At 40.7% G+C, this 19,296-nt stretch overlaps 1 protein-coding gene across 1 annotated transcript in view; it reads left to right on the top strand.

Moving 5' to 3' along the window:
* Positions 1–521: 521 nt before the first annotated feature.
* Positions 522–19,296, top strand: part of WNT2B (Wnt family member 2B) — a 97,856-nt gene continuing 79,081 nt past the window's right edge. The window contains exon 1 of the mRNA XM_066600041.1: positions 522–1,346. Coding sequence (XP_066456138.1) covers positions 1,162–1,346 — 185 coding nt within the window. The 5' untranslated portion in view covers positions 522–1,161. The remainder of the gene's footprint in view (positions 1,347–19,296) is intronic.

Raw genomic sequence — 19,296 nt, forward strand, 5'->3', positions numbered from 1 at the left:
AACACAGAGATTAATTTACTTTTCTCTGTGCACTTTGGAAGTTTAATCAATGCGATCACTAAAAGACATGAACGGTACAACTGTTTGTTATCAGTTTAGTTATATTGTGCCTGTCTATAATTGTGATGTAGATAACAGTAATTATACATTATGCAAAACTCTGGCTTAATCTAGTTTATTCTACAAAACACAGTTTTCTATCATTATAGTTCCTCATCGTAGTCAGTGAGGGTTTACAAATCTAAATCTATTACATAAGAGCAACCTTAGCTATTTTCATTGAGCCAGCTGTCTTCGGAGGAAACAGCACTTTTTGCAGTGATGATGTAGTGTGAATCTGAGAGCACTAAGACCATGTAGACAGTGTCAGCTTCAACCTTGTGCACTGTCTATAACTGAATTCATGTGTCTTCCTCCTACTATCTGTGTGTCTATATCACAGCAGCAGGTGGTGGTATACTGCTGCTGCTACACCCCTTTGCATAGGTAGCTCAGTCTACCCTCACCCAGTGCAGAGGCACTTTCACACTAAGGGGGAGTTTCAGCAAACTCTTGGATCTGCTACCTCTCAAGTGAATCCAGGAATTCATCAAACTTCTCCCTATCCAATGAGACACAGAGCAAGGGAGCAAGTCAGATCATCCCTGCCTGTCCTCTTCATCACACAAGGAAGACCTCACCACCAGCAACATCCAGAACCTATGGGTTTCCCTCCTCCATCTCCAGGGACACAGAGCAGCCAAGTTTTCTTAAGAATTTCTTCAGCATCCACTTCTATATATCTATTTTTTTAACTAGTTGGGGAAACTATGACATTTTTGCAGCACCAATTTCCAATTTATTTTGTGTTTCCATAATACAGAATTACATTTATAGCTTGGGAAAAAAAACTGGCAAAGAAGAGTCAGAACTATATCCTCATTCCTTCTTCAAGAACAATTTCACCATGAGTAGTTTAATAAGATGTCAATTATTTTCACAGAATGAAATATACCGATTTATGGAGGAACTGATATTTGTTAAGATACTAGATTTGCTTCCTTTGACCTCGGATTAAAAACAAGTTATTCTATGCAGTGAAGTACTTACCTGCATGATAGCCTGGATTTCCAGTTGTTCTTCTCTCCTGCCTACGAAGCACTTTTTGGAGATAGTGTGAAGATGCTGGGACTGTCTTATCTGGGAGAGCCATTTAGAAGTCACCCTAGAATGTCGTCAACTCCAGGATTAAGGCATTGCCACAGGACAGTGGCTTCAACAGATAATGTACAAACGAACTGCAGGATGTATGTTGCCTACCTATTAATATTGCTTATTCTGACCCCAAGAGTTGATTCTTCCTGGTGGTAAGTAGCCCTATCCATTAACACCCTGCCACATGGACCTGTCATTTGCTTAATGCATTTAAACAGTTAAAAGGCAAGCAAGAAACTGAGATCCATTCTCTTCTGCTGCTATTCCAAAAACCTTGAGGGGATGAGATTTAAAAGATTACAGTCAATGCTTTTTGTTAACGTATTTTGGGGGGAAAAAACTTTCTTTTTTTTCCATTTGTTGTGATTACTATTAAGCTTTATACCTGCAATCCATCTCTTTTGCGCTAATCCAGCACATGACAACATAGTCTTTGTAGTTTTGGAATGATCCACATCTTTGTATTATCACAGGACTCTTACACTAAGTACAAATACTATAGTGTGCAGAACACTGCTTTCTGTCATTGCCTCCAGCAGATAACTATGTACAGATCCCAGTAATGTGGATATGGGGATATTTAGTGGTGTGAAAGCTTTACAAGTATATTTTGGCTGGAACAATGATGCGGTGTAGATATTTGGTAAGGCAGCTGTTTGTTTTAAAGTTGATCTACCGGCATTCTCCAACAAAGTGTGACTTGTAATAAGCTATTCAAGTCATGCTGTAAAGGAGTTAAACTGATACACTGCAATTTGTATATTGAACTGACTGATCTGCGGGCAAGATAAAAGCTAGACAATAAGGTTGACCCTTCAGGGCTTAACAAATTCCTTAGGTCCAGACATTAAAATATTCATGCTACATTCTGAACATAGCTGATTCCCATAGACCTTTCTGTCACCGTCAGCCTATGTGAAAAGAAGTTGCACAGCAAATATTTTGGTGCAGAAATTAATCTTTTTTACACTTACTAAGATAGATAGATAGATATAAGATAGATAGAGAGAGATATGATAGATATGAGATAGATAGAAATAAGATATATAGAGAGAAATAAGATAGATAGAGAGATATATGATAGATATGAGATAGATAGATAGATAGATAGATAGATAGATAGATAGATAGATAGATAGATAGATAGATAGATAGATAGATAGATAGATAGATAGATAGGATAGATGATAGAAAGAAGATATATAGAGAGAAATAAGATAGATAGAAATAAGATAGAGAGATAAATATGAGATAGATAGATAGATAGATAGATAGATAGATAGATAGATAGATAGATATGAGATAGATAGATAGATAGATATGCGAGAGAGATAGATATAGATATGAGATAGATAGATAGAAAGATAGATATAGATAGATATGAGATAGATAGATAGATAGAAGGAAGATAGATAGATAGATAGATATGAGATAGATAGATAGATAGATATGAGATAGATAATATTAGAGATTCAGACTATTGAAGTTTACTTCCTTTCACATTTTTTACTTTGCTTGATTTCTTTATTTTATGTTATTGTTATCTAGCAAAAAAAATAGCAAAGTCATTTGCCTTTCTTCCTGAAATTCAGGAAATATTTACAAACTCAGCAGTCACAATGAGACTGAACATGAACTGAGTCAGAGCTGGTCATATGTAGGCAGCCACATGTTATATATTCAATCCACTTCTTTACTGCAGATCAGTAATCACACAAGTCAACTATCAGTCGTGAACGTAAAATCATAACTATTGTAAAAAGCCATATATAAGTCAAAGGTCAATGAACAAAAGACAACATTAAACACACAGGTCTAGTCATTCTTACAAGAAATGTCATTATCTTAGACTCTAATGGATGTTCCACTAAAGAGAGATAAAGCCATTTATGAAAAATAACCAGTATACTCGTAATACATTTATAGAATAAACACTGTAAAGGTAATATTCCTGTATATTCACATGTGTTATGTTAACATGAAGTATAGTAAAATCACTCGGTGTACAGTCCCTCTTTTTATTAGACCGTGGAATAATCCACATATTTAATCGTAGTGGTCATAAAACATAATACCAAAATACTGCTTCAGACTGTTAGCCAAGAGCTTATACAAATCCCAGCCTGCCCTGTGCTACACAATCCAAGGTATTAATATTTAGCTCCAATTGTGTATATATAGCTAATAATACTATGTATTAATTGTTAGGTGTGTCCCTAATGTCATACTTACATCACACAGATCGATCAAAGTTGGCACCTTTTTACAATTACTGTTACTATTTCTCTTCAGTTTTGTACTTTTTTATGTGTGTGTTGCCAAAAACACTGATAACTAGTTTATGATTTTTGCTTTTCAAAGACACTACACATACATACCTCTATACCTTATGTAATTTGAGTAAACTAGTCCTAATCATGCTGTGTATTTACTAGGGCATAGGACATACCATATTCTCTTCATATGTGTATGATAGTGTATAAAATAATGAAGGCATTCCCTCATTGAGTTTTAGTACCCCGTAGACACCCTCTCCGAATCTTTTTTTAATTTGAACTGCACTTGACCTATTTATAAAGTGACAGTAATAAAGTTGCCTATCAGTAAATTGTGTCAAACTTGGAATAGTATTGTAGTATTTGCAAAGACATATCCTACAGTACTTTGTGACCACCTATCCGAGCAGCTAGCTCGTTTGTCACATTCCCACATGAAAAAAGTAAATGCATGTCCTAAGTTCAATAAACCTTATGCAGTTAGGGCAAGTATAGTAATCATTAGTTAAAGTATGAAGCCTGGAACAGGGGTTTGGCCCATGTTATAGATGTGGTCAGACATGCATTATTCACCATAAGTAATACTATCCAAGACTGAACAATGTTCTCATAAATTATCCAGGGACTTGAGTGTGATCAGATTATTGACATTGTCCTAGATTGGCCTTCATAAACTCCACACTAAGTCACTATAATGTAGATGTACAGAGGTTTTAGGTCATATATTACTTTTAATAAGGTCAGTCTTCACCATGTGCTACTGACTTTGAAAGCTCATAATGTGTATTGCTTTTGTGCTGCTATTAAGCAGTATTGTCTAAGACAAAGCATCGGCATTTCAGAAAAACAGTTTTTAAACAGCTCACTGAAAAATAGAACTTTCACAGTTATCTACCGAGCTTTAATGTGAACGCAACATGGTGACTGGGACTCCTTCTATCCCAATTTGTACTGATGTGTTTTATTGATCTACTTGAAGCGTCAGCACAAAAAGGAGGCAAATTATGAAATGTACTTATGGAGTCCTTTCTAAAAAATATATTTAATTCCCATTTTAAAGTATATTATAAGACATATTATGCATATGCTCTTTAAAGATCTACACCATATAATAATTGACTTAGGCCACCATTGTTTCCAAGTTTTTTTAACCAAGTACAACTTTTCCCGGAGCCTTTTTTGACAGTTGGCACCCTTCATATCTCAAGGAACAAATCAATTAATCCCTCAGCTTCTTAAAGTGGAAATCCCACCAAAAGGGATCTTCTGACAAGTCATTGAGACACGTGAGAAGACCGCAAAGGGTTCATGAGTTCAGATCGCTCCCTGCTTTGGACATGATGAGCAGCTAAATTTATTTAGCGCTGCTTAAGGTATGTCCATACTGCAAGTCTCTAATGCAACATTCTGAGCAAAATAATCAATGGTACTTTGGACAACCGATTTATAGTAAACGTAATCTCTGAGATCCTTGAGTTCCCATGGATTTCAAGCATTCTATATAGCACAAAAACGTATTTGCTTTAGAAATTTTTGATATTTTCAGACTTCACAGATGTGATTTTCTGGCATGTACTTATGATATGTCAGAGGATCATTTTTGGATGGTTTTCCCCTTTAAGTAATTCTAAGAATACAGAACACCTATTGATTTCGACTGTTATTTTATCCCTTCATCATTCATGTTAGACAAATGCAGCCAATAACGACATTGCTTGAATTGTAGTCATTCTATAAACACAGGGAACTCCAAATCTAATCAATAAACTTGATTTTCTGGTCTAAACTGTAGTATTGAATGCCAGTATCAAGACTATAGGAAACCATGCATCACCTTAGCGGAGTAAGACATTATGACTCGTGACCATCTACACCTCCTTTTTATAATGCAATAGTATTTGGGCTCTCACATAGTACTACAGAGGTCATAGATTCATAAAAATATTTTAAGTGAGCCAACAAAAAATGAATTAAAAACAGCAGATAAACTTAATTTACGAGTGGCAATATATTAATTTATAACAGAAGCAAAAACAATAACACAGTGTAATCAGATTAGATATTATTGTAAAACATTGGGATTAATCCATCTCAAAATTCATTCCAGATACATTTTTGATCTAGACTTTTTCAAACCACTTAGCTAGTATCAAAACACTAAAACTGGATATAATTTGTATGCAGATATAATTTCCTAAAATGTTGTTGATGAACTGATTTATTTCAATGTATCTAATAAAAATCTGATTAATACCACAGCTTGACACTGGTAATGGCATGACTTGGCTGTAGTATAGGGCAAAAGTGTTTTGAGATACCACAGCTAGCTTTAGTGGTATGTCACACAAGGTGCAAGAGCTGTCCATGCCGCTTGCATTGTACGTGAGGCATGTGACTACAATGAATCTTAATAATAAAGGGGTAGTACCAAAACCAACGTTTATCACCTATCCACACTTCTACTCGGCTATCTCAGGCAGCCGAATTGAAGATAAATGGAATGGCTCCATGCATTACTCCAATTGATTTCCTTCTCACAGCAGGAAATGCAGTGAGTCTGCAACGGGGAGGAGAGAGGGACCTGGAACTCCCATTATCAGGTCTAGAGGGGGTTTCAATGGTGACCCTCACTGATCAGACTTTTATCGATTATCCTGTGCATAGGTGATAAAAGTTGAGTTTGGTACAACCCCTTTAATTGTATAGCAGTTTTAATTAGACATTGTACAGTACTGTTTTTATACTATTTTATACAAAGGCATTACTAGCATTGGGCTTCTAGGGCATTTGCCCCAGAATTTTTGCCTATATGAACTGCATTGGCATCCTCAGCCCAATAGTTACCTAACTCACTGCTCACCTTCATAAGCCTTGGACCATTTTAGGCCTGTAGCCTATGAAAGGGAGGATCAAAAGCCATGTGGCATGAGGATATCACCATTACTGCCTGTGCTGAGCTGCAGGCAGCACAGGGTATTGGCCTGAAGAGGCCTGCGGCCTCAACTGCACTGTTGAAGGTGGCATGAAATGGGGTTAGGTAATTATTGACTTCCTTTTGTTCTATCCCTGTGTGGTACACAACACTTACATTTGAAAAGCATTATTACTGAAGAGGGCACTCTGGGGGCACTCTTATTAATAGGAGCACTGCGGGTGGCATTATTACTATGAGGACATTATTACTAATGGAGGTAGCATAGAGTAGAATTATTACTATGGGGGCACTAGGAGGCAGAACTATTACTTTTAAGGGTAGTATGATGAGGCATTATTACGAATGGGCACTATTTGGGAGAATTATTACTTTTGGTGACACTTTTGGGGGTACTATTATTATGGGAGGTCACACTGGCACCAAAACATTTGGAGGGAACCTTGAGGGAACACTATTACTCCAGATGTATTTCTGGTTGGTAAAGTTACTTTTGGGGGCATTGTAGAGGAAAACTATTACTGTTAAGGGCACTATGCTGGACAAAATCACACAAAAAGGCCACACTTAAGGTACTTTTACATGGGCCAACTCTTGGCTGGAAATCACTCAAACAAGCGATTTTGACTGATAGTCGTTCCGTGTAAAAGCGAGACCTGACAGGGTACTGAGCGAGAAATCATTCTTTGGCACTAGTCATTTCATTTCAGTTCACTGAAATGAAGCGACTAATGAGCAATGTCTCACTTAGTGTAAACAGGCGATCCTTTATCTCTGAAAGACTGATGGTTCACTGTGAATGGAGGCGAGTGGTTGAAAGAGATCATGCTTTGCCTTAATTCACTGAAAGACTATTGTTCCTAAATGAATGTCATGTAAAGTATCCTTATCCATGCAAACACTTATTCCCAGCATGCAAAGCTAGAGTGTTATACGGGGAAGAGGCACAGGTACAAAATATTGCTAAATATTCACCCAAACACCTACCATATTCAAAAAGAGGGTGGATGGTTAGTATTACAATTGCAGACAGATAAGGCTTCAATATGGTACTCATCACACAGTAAGGGTGGGTTCACATCTGTGTTTGGGGCTCTGCTTTCCTGCCCCATTTGGTGAGCAGGAAAGGGGAATCCCCATGGCCAAACGACTCTGTCTTATGATGGAACCGAACAGCGCCGGATGGACCCCATTAACCATAATGGGATCCGTTCACTTTCTGCCCAACTGCCCAGCTTTTAGCGGGAAGAAAAAGTGCTGAATATGCAATGGTACCTCCGACCAGAGGTTCCAATGCAGATATGAAAACGGCCTAACAAGTAATGCACCATGTAGGTTCACAGCCTATTATTTACGCTCATTATATTAGATTAATTGTCCCATATTTTCCAAGTGGACTACACAAGAAACTGACACCCCAGGCTCCCCTGACATCTCAAGCAGAGACTGCCTGCTGCAAAAATAATAAAAAGGAGTTATTGTTATTTTGGCCAAAATAGGCAGCCTTACAAGCCACATTCAAGCTCCTCATCATCTTGTGAATCCCAAGACTATAATTATAAACATATCACAGAAAATGAGCTCACTAAAGAATGATCCCTACACCTCTCCTTTACTTATAAGACATCACTGAGAGAGATAAAATACTGAAACATAACTTTAAGGGTGCCTACACACTGGCGAAAAAATCGCGGCATTTTTGCGCGATGCGAGAGTGAATGGAAATGTAGGATTATGAAACCAATGATTTTCAATGGTAGCAATGGGAGGCCTCTGCCGTGGCTGTCACAGCTGCGGCAGGAGAATCCCTTCATTGCCAGTGGGGGAATCCCTTCATCGCCGGCAGGGAAATTGCTTCATCGCCATGGGGAAATCCCTTCATCACTGGCATGGATGAAGGGATTCACCATACTGATGCAAGGCTGTTTTCCCATGAAAATGCCTCGCGTTTCCTTGGGGCTTTCAAATGGTGGAAAGTGGGATATTGGGCCATAAATCATGGCCCAATATCGCCCTCGACAGTTTGAAGGAGTCCTTATTTAGATAAAATTAAGAACTTAGAGCTGATGACAAAACTTATTGAAATACAAAAAATATCAAAAGAACCAGCAATTAAACAATGAAATGACCCCAGTTGATAGTTAACAAAAGGCTGTCATCACATAAGAGTACTCAAAGAAAAAGAGAGAGGAAAAGATGGATAATGTGTATGTGACAATCTTCATTCAGGATCCCCTTCTATAGACACAATACAAAAACCCTTAAATCCTCATCTCAAACTGCACAGGACATATAGAGAGTGTATTAGCTGATTTTTCATACAGAAAAATCCTTGCCTAATCCGGCTACTATACTAAAGACTGTTGAGCTGTCATGCCCGAAAAATCCTGCTCATAAACTATCCCTATGCATTTTGGCAGCCCTGTCCCTAGCTACCTCATCAGGGGCATCAGGATTAAATATAAGAAACAAAGAGGAAAAAGAAAATAATAAAAATACCCAGTGTTGATTGTAGACTGGGGCCCGGATTCAAGCAACTCAAAGTCACGTGGACGCCAGGTTAAATAGCTCAAAGCCCTACCTATTACTCATGACTCGACCTCCCTGTTCAGACTGGATTGAATCATACTCGCCAATGGAACAGCCAAGATCACACACCCTGAGAAGGGCACAAGCACTCGCCCGCCAGTGAAGTTAGGCCAAGACGTTCACACACATCTGCCCTGGGTGCATCTCCTGGCTTCGGGTTTCTTGTTTCCGGGACCCAGTCTACCATCAAGGCTGGATGTTTCTATTATTTTCTTTATCCTCTTTATCTCTTATATTTAATACTGATGCCCCTGATGAGGTAGCTAGGGACAGGGCTGCTGAAACTCATAGGATGAGTTTTTGAGTAGGATTTGTCTAGCATGATAGCTCAACAGCCTTTAGTATAGCAGCTGGATTAGGCAAGGATTTTTCTGTACGGGAAGTGAGCTAATACGCTCTCTATCTGTCCTGTGCAGTTTGAGATGAGGATTTAAGGTTTTTCTCTTTGTGTCTATGGAAGGGGAACAAGATTTATTTTATGAGGGATCCTGATTGTAGCTAGTCACATACACATTATCTATCTTTTCTTCTCTCTTTTTCTTTGAGCACCCTTATGTGATGACAACCTTTTAGTGTCTATGAACCAGGGTCATTCCATTCTATAATTGCTGGTTCTTTTGATATTTTTTGTATTTCAATGAGCATTGTCATGAGCTCTCAGATTTTAATGTTATCTAAATAAAAGTTATCCTTTATTATTGTATCTCTCTTACTGACACCATCACAGAAAATGGTATCAGAACTCTTTAAGAATAAAAAACTAATTTATCATGTGTGGGGCAGTCCACATCTTTGTCTATTCACTTCTATAGAAGTGACAGAAAAACCTGTTTCTGGGGCTTACATAGAAATGGAGACAGTTGTGCACATAAATGGTCACCTTCACATTCATTCTCCAACTAGATGCGACAGCTACCTCAAGAATCAGGCTGGGAAACCCCTCTTCTGGCGATAAGTGCAGTCTCAAATTTGGGACATCCATCTATGAGACAGTTATGTGGACATGCCATAAATGTCTAAGATGGGTATACCCCTTTAAGACCTTGACAACCAGTCTTTACTTTAAGACTCGGTTACTATTGGTCTGTAGAAAACAAGCGGCATGGGGGCTTGGATGGGACAGCTTAATACCAACAGTATATTTAATGACTTTTTGTTAAAGAGTAGGTGAGTTCACATTAGTGTTTAACCTCCGTTCAGGGCTTCCGTTTGTCTGTTACATTTTTAGAGGAGAGAAACAGAAGTAAAACTGAAATAAATGTTTCAGTTGCTTCCCCCATTGATTTAAATGGGGTTTCAAAAACACTGAATGCTTTCAGTTTGCTTCAGTGAGCTCCGACCATAGCCTATTTTGAATGCTAGATTGTATGTTATCTATATACATATATGTCACATTTTATAATAATCCTTCCTGTGATAATGATATGAATACAAAACCGATTTCTCTACAGAACAGGATGTCTCAGCCTATTATGAAACTTTATGGCCAGAGTGAAAACTGCAATATTAGGGATTTTAAAAATTTGATATGGAAAATTTAAAAAAAAAATGTTTTTTTTTTAAATAATGTGTTTAACATTACTTTATTTAAATAATGGGTCACTTTCTGATAACACAATACCTTTAACATCATACTCACAGGACTCACAATGAAGAGATATTTAGCTGTCCATATCCCTACAGAAATGTCATATTGGGGACTAAAATCAATAACATCTGATCAGTGGGGGTCTACTTGCCCAAACCCCCTGTCGATCATCTCATTGAATGGGTCATGGCGCTTGTCCGAGTGCTGCAGCACTCAGAGTATGAATAGGATCATACTCGCATGTAAACATTGAAGTGCCCGCAGCACTCGGATGAGCACAGTGGTCCCTTCAATCAGCTAATCGGCAGAGGCTCCAGACATCGGGGCCCCATAAATCAGGTACTGATGGCCTATCCTGAGGATACGCCTCAATTTTTAAAAGCTGGATAACCCTTAAACTCATGTACCTATCTTTCTTAATCTGTATAGTCAGGGGCCGACTCTTGGACACTTTATGGATCAGCTCTTTCCATGCGGTTTTGCTTTGCACTGCTTCTCTCAGTTCCATCATTTACATGTTGGTGTCGGCTTCGATAGTATTAAGCCAGCACATTCTTTGGTGGCCAGGTCTTCTTTTACTGCTGAGCACATGAAGCCCGATGTTTCTAATGAATTAGCTCACATTTTGTGGGCGAAGTATGAGAGTATCTGTTTCTTAATTTTGCCATCCAATGAAAGCTTTGGTTTGATTCGGTCTAGGACTGTTTTGTTCAGGATCTTTGTGGTCCAAGCAATTTGTGGGAGTTTCATCCAGCACCAAAGTTCATGGCATTAATCTTCCTATAGACCATTTTCGTCAGTGTCCAACTTCCACAGTTGTAAGTTGTGATTGGGAAGATGATTGTGTTGACTATCTGGCATTTCATTGCAATGCTTATGTCTTCATTTTTACCGATCTTATCAATACTTTGCATGATTTGTCATTAGATTTTGGATCCTGATTCTCCATTGTGGTCGATTTTCAATACAAGGAACATGAAGTCTTGAACTGCTTTGATTTCAGCCAGTAACTGCCTGTTGTCATGATCTTAGCTTTCTTGACATCCAAGTATAGGCCTCCTTTTTCACTTCCTTCTTTAAATTTAATTATTCAAGATTAGTGATGAGCGAGTATACTCGCTAAGGCACTTTACTCGAGCGAGTAGTGCCTTAGCTGAGTATCTCCCCGCTCGCCTCTAAAGATTTGGAGGCCGGGGGAGAGCGGAGAGGAACGGAGGGGAGATCTCTCTCTCCCTCTCTCCCCGCCGCAACTCACCTGTCACCCGCGGCGGCCCTCGAATCTTTAGAGACAAGCGGGGAGATACTCGGCTAAGGCACTACTCGCTCGAGTAAAGTGCCTTAGCGAGTATACTCACTCATCTCTATTCAAGATCTTTCTGACTTTCTGTTAGTAAGGTTGTTTCATCTGCATATCTGAAATTGTTGATATTTCTTCTACCGACCTTGACTCTGATGTTGGATTCTCGTTTCTACATACACATTGAACAATGTAGAGGATAAGATGCAGCTTTGGGGTACGCCTTTCCCAATTCTGTGTCACCATTGGAGGTCCTTACCATAGCCTCTTAAGGCCCATTTAGAGGCAATGATAATCGCTCAAAATTTGTTAAAAGTGTCAAAAGTGAGAGATTATTGTTATGTTTAAACGCGCGCTCATCGTGCACTTTTCGTTAGTAATTCATTCCTCATTGTCTTGCAGTCCACTTTAAATCAATCGTTTGGCAGTTCGCTTTTCGTTTGGTTTAAATGAAATTCATTCAGTTGTTTAGCAATTTGAGGGAAGTGGTTCATCGTTTGGTGGGGCCTACAATTTACATACCTAAAGGCAGAGCGATTGGCTGTCGAGAGTACAAAGCTTTGATTTTTACATGTTGGCTTCCTCCTGTGAACTCAAGCTAATCCCACCCACGTTTTACACAGCCAATGCAAAGACGCTCATTTTTTAACCTTCACTGATGCACACGCCTTTCAAACAAACTCTTGAGAGATGATGTCCATCTAATCATTTCATCTTGTTGGTTATTGAATTTGTTGCAGCTTTTAACATCTTCTATTTCCCCTTTCTTTCAGCCATGACCACTGTGAGGAACATGTACCAATACTGTTACTTCACAATCTTAAATCATTTTTGTAACACTCACTTTTATTATTGTTAGGTGTATCTTATTCCAATGATATCCTGGAACTGTCATTAGGGGTCCATGAAAATGCTATTATTGGTCCATTAATGTAGCACACTTTCCAAGCAATAGTCTTTCTTGTATGATTATGCTATTCTATAGGCTGTAATTCATTGATATACATTGCCCAAAAGTATATGTGATATATTAGTAATTGTACGTCAGATGCCGTAACTAAGTCAAACATATTCCAAACTATTTCTTACTCATAAGCCAACAAAAATAAGTATCCTATTCGCCATCAACTGAAAAACTCACACCTTTTGAGTGCCAAAATGCCATAAAAACTAATTCCACTAATCCTCTAATCTGGAGTGAACAGGACTGAATAATAGGAAGATAAAAATTACATTTCTAATGAAAGTTTACATGTTTTTGTTCCATTAGATCATACTTAGCTGAATAAAATGTTTGGCGCTGGGTATGTTCTTAATGAATGTTCATTGCCTAGCAAGAGCATAAGGTAGATTTACAGTTACCCAACATGGTGTTGAAACAATATATCCCTTTGTCGTCTCTATTCAAGTTCAGTGAAAGCTGGGTATGTACATGGAACATCTGTATATAATAGCTTGAGACTTTCCTTGCATCCTGTAGGTGCTCACCTATCACTGAATTCAAATAGAGCTGACGGAAGAATACAGTTTTAACACTGTGCATGCGCAGTACGAGTGCCACAGTGTTGGGGAACTGGAAAGTAGTGTCAACAATGTGCATACTTTGTAACAAGGCATCATTTTAAAGGGTTCAAATGGCAAAAATATTTAAAGTGACCCTCCAATCTCAGGACAAAATTCTATCCCAGGACAGGAGAGGCATGAGAGTATACTACCTGCAGTTGTTCTTCTCTCCCTCTCTCCTAATTTGCCGGCTCCAGGTACTGTTTTTAGCCATCCAAGATGGCTGCAGCAGTTTTTTAACTTGGTATCAATGCACTGTGGGGTTAGGTAGCCTGAAGGTTGTGTCGGATAGCCAAAAAGAGGTCGTAGAACAGGACAATCAGAAGGACGATGCAGAAGAACAAGTGCAGGTGATATCTCCCGCTCTGGTCCTGGGACGGAATTTTGTCTTAAGACCGGATGGTCACTTTAATATAACATTTTCTGCATAAATAAATATAAATTCTATGGTGGCACATCCCCTTTCAAAATCTTTCTCTATATAATTATTATAAAGGAGAGTCCCCTAACTACTAAGGCTTCGGTCACACGGCGTTTTTTCCCGCAATTTGTGCACGCGCATGCGATCTGCGTAGATATAGACCCAATGCTTTGCAATGGGATCGGTCACATGTCCGCTTTTTATGGAGATGTGCGATAAATTATAGGACACAACAATTCGCAGAACGCGCCTATCTGCGTTCTGCGATTCTTTGTGTTCTATATACGCGCTCAATGGGGCCGGCGGCAGCATCGCCGACCCCATTGAGAACATATACTAAAGATCCTTTTCCTCTGCCACAGCTGTAACAGTTGTGGCAGAGAAGAAAGATGTTCGCCTATTGAATTCTATGGAGCCGGCAATATAGCCGGCTCCATTGAAAGCAATGGGCTGCCGGCGAGCGCTGGATGAATTTTCGGGAAGGGCTTAAAAATCTAAGCCCTTCCCTGAAAACCATCCTAAAATGTGTAAAAAAAAAAAAATATATATACTCACCTTTTTCCTGCAGCCAGAGTTCAGCCGCGTCAGTCCAGCAGTTCTCCTGAACTCCTCTGTGTAATATTCAGCAGGAGGGGATTTAAAATTCCCGCCTGCTGAATGGGCTGCCTCTGATTGGTCACAGCCCTCACCAATCAGAGGCAGCTCTCACTCACCCACTCATGAATTCATGAATGGGTGAGTGAGTGCTGCCTCTGATTGGCTGAGCGCAGGGACCAATTAGAGGCAGCTCTCAGCTATTGAATGACCTATTTTTGATTGAAACGTTGCTGTTTTTTTTTCGGTTATGGGAGAATATGGTAAATTGAATTACTACTTTTTGCACCGATTGATGCTGACATGTTGCCTTATTTTAAGAAGGATTGTCATGATAAAACAACCCTTAATAGATTGCAGTCAAAGACTTTACTGAAAGGACCTCGTTCAAAGAAATGTTAAATGTGGCAGCCCAGTGACACGCTGGTTAGCACTGTTGCTTTTCAGCACTAGAGTCTTGGGTTCAAGGACAACATCTTCATGGAGCTTGTATGTTCTCCCCATTGGTGCCAGTCTACACTTCAAAAACATACAGCACTAATAGGTGAACATAGATTGTGAGCTCCTTATGAGGAAAGGGTGCGAAGTAAGTGATAACAATCTGTGTTCAGTGCTGGGGAATATATATGGATTATACATATATGAGAGTGAAATAAATAAATGCATTAACATTAGAATTTACAACCAATTTCTAATAAAATTAGCTCTTTAATGTGGGTCTGGGAGGATAAAGTTTAACCTTGAGGAGAGCATCTAATTGGTGTAGGGAATCTTATATAGGCTATGTAATGCCACATCTAAGGACTGTTGAAAGGTTGAACACTGATTTAGGCCGCCTGCAGACAGCCGGGTTGGATCCTCCTGTGAGAATTCTCGCAATGGGATGCGGTCCTGTGCCCCTCAGAGGCCTGCGGCTTACCCGCTCCCGACGTCTCCTCTCTGCGCTGTGTGCCGGCTGCTGGCCAGCCGGTGCATGCGCAGAGAGGAGACGGCCCGTCACCACTGACATTTCTGTGCGGGCCTCTGCGAGACCTGCACAGAAATAGAACATGCCACGATTTGTTTTCCGCGCATGATTTTGCGCAGACAAATTGTGGCCGTCTGCCTAGGATTACGTTTTCTAATGCAATCCTATGGAAGCGGCCACAGGCAGAAATTTTGTGGGAAATCCTGCTGCGGAATTTCCGCCCGTGTCCAGGGGGCTTTATAGGGATGTCAACTTCCAATAGGTGAGGCTGTGGAGGTACTTTTTCCATCTACTATTTGAATACCTTTTTTCCCAGGAAGCATTGCATGGCTTATATAAAACTTCATACGCCAACTTGGCACTCCCCCCAAGGAAAACCTTTATCCTCGTGCAGACCTACATTAAAGGCCTCTCAGCTAGACAACCTCTACCCTGCTCTGCACTGAAGAGGGGGGACCCTATTCCCAAATAGAGCTGGTTCACATCAGTGTTAGGGGATTCTGTTTTCCTGCTTCCTGAATGCGCAGAAGACCTGTGCGGCGCGAGCACGCCGGAGCGGCCCCTTCAGCGGGACAGAAGAGACAGACTGCGCAAGCACGTCTAATCGAGGCAGAAAAAGGCTTCGGACGGCGCCATGGAGACGGGGACGCCAACACCGGGGGGGGGTAAGTATATAACTTCTGTATGGCCAATATTTAATGCACGATGTATATTACAAAGTGCATTTATATGGCCATACAGAAGGGTTTAACCCCACTTGCTTTCGCGGGACAACCCCTTTAACTTTGGTGTACTACTATAGAAAAGGGGTGAATAGTCAGCTCTTATAAAACCTAGTTTGTCCATTCAAACAATGGTGCAAGCACATAAATTCACATTATACACGTACACAGCACTTTTGCACGAACATTGTATAAGCACACAACACACACAGCTCTGCTACATGCACACATAGCTCTGCAGCATACACAGCTCTGCTATATGCATACACACAGCAGTTCTGCGCACACATGCGCACAGCACACACAGCTCTGCAATATACACACATAGCTCTGCAGCATACACAGCCCTGCTACATGCACACACATGGTACTGTTGCACACACATTGTACATTCACACAGCACACACAGTTCTGCTACATACACACATAGCTCTGCAGCATACACAGCTCTGCGACATACACATATACACATACAGCTCTGCTACATGCACACACACAGAACTGTTGCATACACAAACACACACATCTGCAGTTGGCATGTTAAACACAAATTTTAGTAACACTAAATCCCCACCTACAAGTGTAGTAATACATGACTCCCTCTAGCTGCTCCAAGTCACATAGTTATGACATCATCTAATAATAATAATCTTTATTTCTATAGCGCCAACTTATTCTGCAGTGCTTTTGAGGTTCATAGGGAACAAAAACGATATGAAATTTACAGGAATTATAAGAGTTACATGTGGTATCCAATTACTTGAAGGCAAAGGGGTAGGGGTGATACAGAAGGTACAGGGACATGAGGTAGAGCAATGGGGAATATAGCAATGCGATGATAACATGTGATATACAGTTTTTAGGACACAAACAAGGTGGGGGTAGTACAGGAGGTGCGGGGCATGAAGTGTACATATTAGGCAGGGGCGCATTGTGGGGGTGGGGGACGAGATCAGGAGGTTTGGTATGCTACTTTGAATAGGTGCATTTTTAAGGCGCGTCTGAAGTTCCGTGCATCGGGGAATGTCTGGATGTTTTGGGGTAGAGCATTCCAGAGGATCGGTGCTGCTCTGAAGAAAACCTTGAGTAGAGCATGTGAGGTTCATATTAGAGGGGTGTTTAGTGTGAGTGTGTAAGCAGATTGGATTGTGCGGGCTGGGTGATGTATAGACAGGAGGGAGGCGATGTATGATGGTGCGGCACCATGAAGAGCACTGTGGGTGAGTTTGAATTGAGTTCTTGAGTGGATGGGCAGCCAGTGCAGTGATTGACATAGCGCAGAGGAATCTGAAAAGTGTCTGGATAGGAAGATGAGTTTAGCTGCCGCATTTAGTATGGATTGGAGAGGGGAGAGTCTGGTGTGGAGAAGGCCAATGAGTAGGGCGTTGCAGTAGTTGAGTTGAGAATGGATGAGGACGACAACAAGTGTCTTTAGCATGTCCGTGGTGAGGAATGATTGGATTTTAGCAATATTCCTGAGGTGCAGGTGGCATGTTTGGGCCAGAGACTGGATATGGGGGATAAAGGAGAGGTCAGAGTCCAGTGTGACCCCAAGGCAGCAAGCGTGCTGTGTGGAGTTATGATGGTGCCAGATACTGATATAGATATGTTGAGGGAAGGTCGTTTGGTTGAGGGGGGGAACAAAAAGGTCAGTTTTTGAGAGGTCAAGTTTGAGAAAAAGGCAGGACATTTTGTTAGAGACAGGACACATCTGCAATTTTGCTGCTCCTGCAAGACCTTCAATCTTTACTATTGTGTCTTCATGTGTGCACAGGGAACCACCTGCACCCCAGGGAGATATGTGAGTGATCTCTGGGGTTAATCTGCTGCAGGAAGAGGAAGGACTATGCAGTCGCGGTATGTATAACTGCAGAGTACTCCGAATGATCAGTGCACTGCCGGATCATTAAGGCAGCGGTCAGGGGTCTCTGGATCTATCAGACCCCCCCTACCTCTGGATGATAAGGTGCTGACGCTTTTCAGCAAGATTTTTTTCTCATTGAATACTGTGTCTTATAGTCAGAAAAATACGGTAATTCCAGTCATGGTGCCAAGTCTCAATAATGCTATTACATCATTGCTGTAATAGGTGAATAATAATCTGCACCTGCCAAATGTTATGGAAGCCACACTCTGGGCGCCTCAAAGAACAAATGTGTCACCTGATCCTCTAGTTAGGGAACACTTGTATGCAGCATCTGCTTGAACTGGCAGATATTTTATAATAAAACATTCTGGATAATTGGACAGGTGCAAAAACTGATTAAGCAAAATTATTACAGATCTTTTAGTATAAATGCTTGATTAAAGTAACAGTTTCAGGACAAAAATTTCTCCCGGGACTGGAGAGGGGGTTGGGGGGTATATCACCTGCAGTCGTTATTTGCTGTCGTCCCTCCAATCTACTGGTTCAGAGTTCTGTTCTCAAACATTCAAGATGGTCGTCATAGTCTTTAGACTACCTAATCACACATAGTGCACTAAAAGTGTTAGACTATTAATGTACAATACCTAATCTAATGAGTCAGAGCTACTCATATGATCAGCACTGGCCAATTAGAGAGCAGTGTGCATCTTGGAGGGCTGAAAACTGACGGATCAGAGGGGTAGCAAAGAAGAACAACTGCACGTGATATACCCCCTCCCTCTCCAATCCCAGGACAGAACTTTATCCCGAAACTAGATGGTCGCTTTGAAGTATCTCAGCGGATCAAAATGGATAATTGTAGACTTTTTTGTGCTTGTGATCCACATCCTTAAAGGGGTTGTCCCGCGCCGAAACGGGTATTTTTTTTTTTTCAATCCCCCCCCCCCCCCCCCCCCCGTTCGGCGCGAGACAACCCCCGATGCAGGGGTTAAAAAAGAACACCGCACAGCGCTTACCTGAATCCCCGCGCTCCGGTGACTTCTTACTTACCTGCTGAAGATGGCCGCCGGGATCTTCTCCCTCGGTGGACCGCAGGGCTTCTGTGCGGTCCATTGCCGATTCCAGCCTCCTGATTGGCTGGAATCGGCACGTGACGGGGCAGAGCTACACGGAGCCGGCATCCTGCACGAGCGGCCCCATTGAGAAAAGAAGAAGACCCGGACTGCGCAAGCGCGTCTAATTTGACCATTAGACGCCGAAAATTAGACGGGCTCCATGGAAACGAG

This window comes from Eleutherodactylus coqui, chromosome 4, assembly GCF_035609145.1.
Source record: "Eleutherodactylus coqui strain aEleCoq1 chromosome 4, aEleCoq1.hap1, whole genome shotgun sequence".
NCBI classification, from domain to species: Eukaryota; Metazoa; Chordata; class Amphibia; order Anura; family Eleutherodactylidae; genus Eleutherodactylus; species Eleutherodactylus coqui.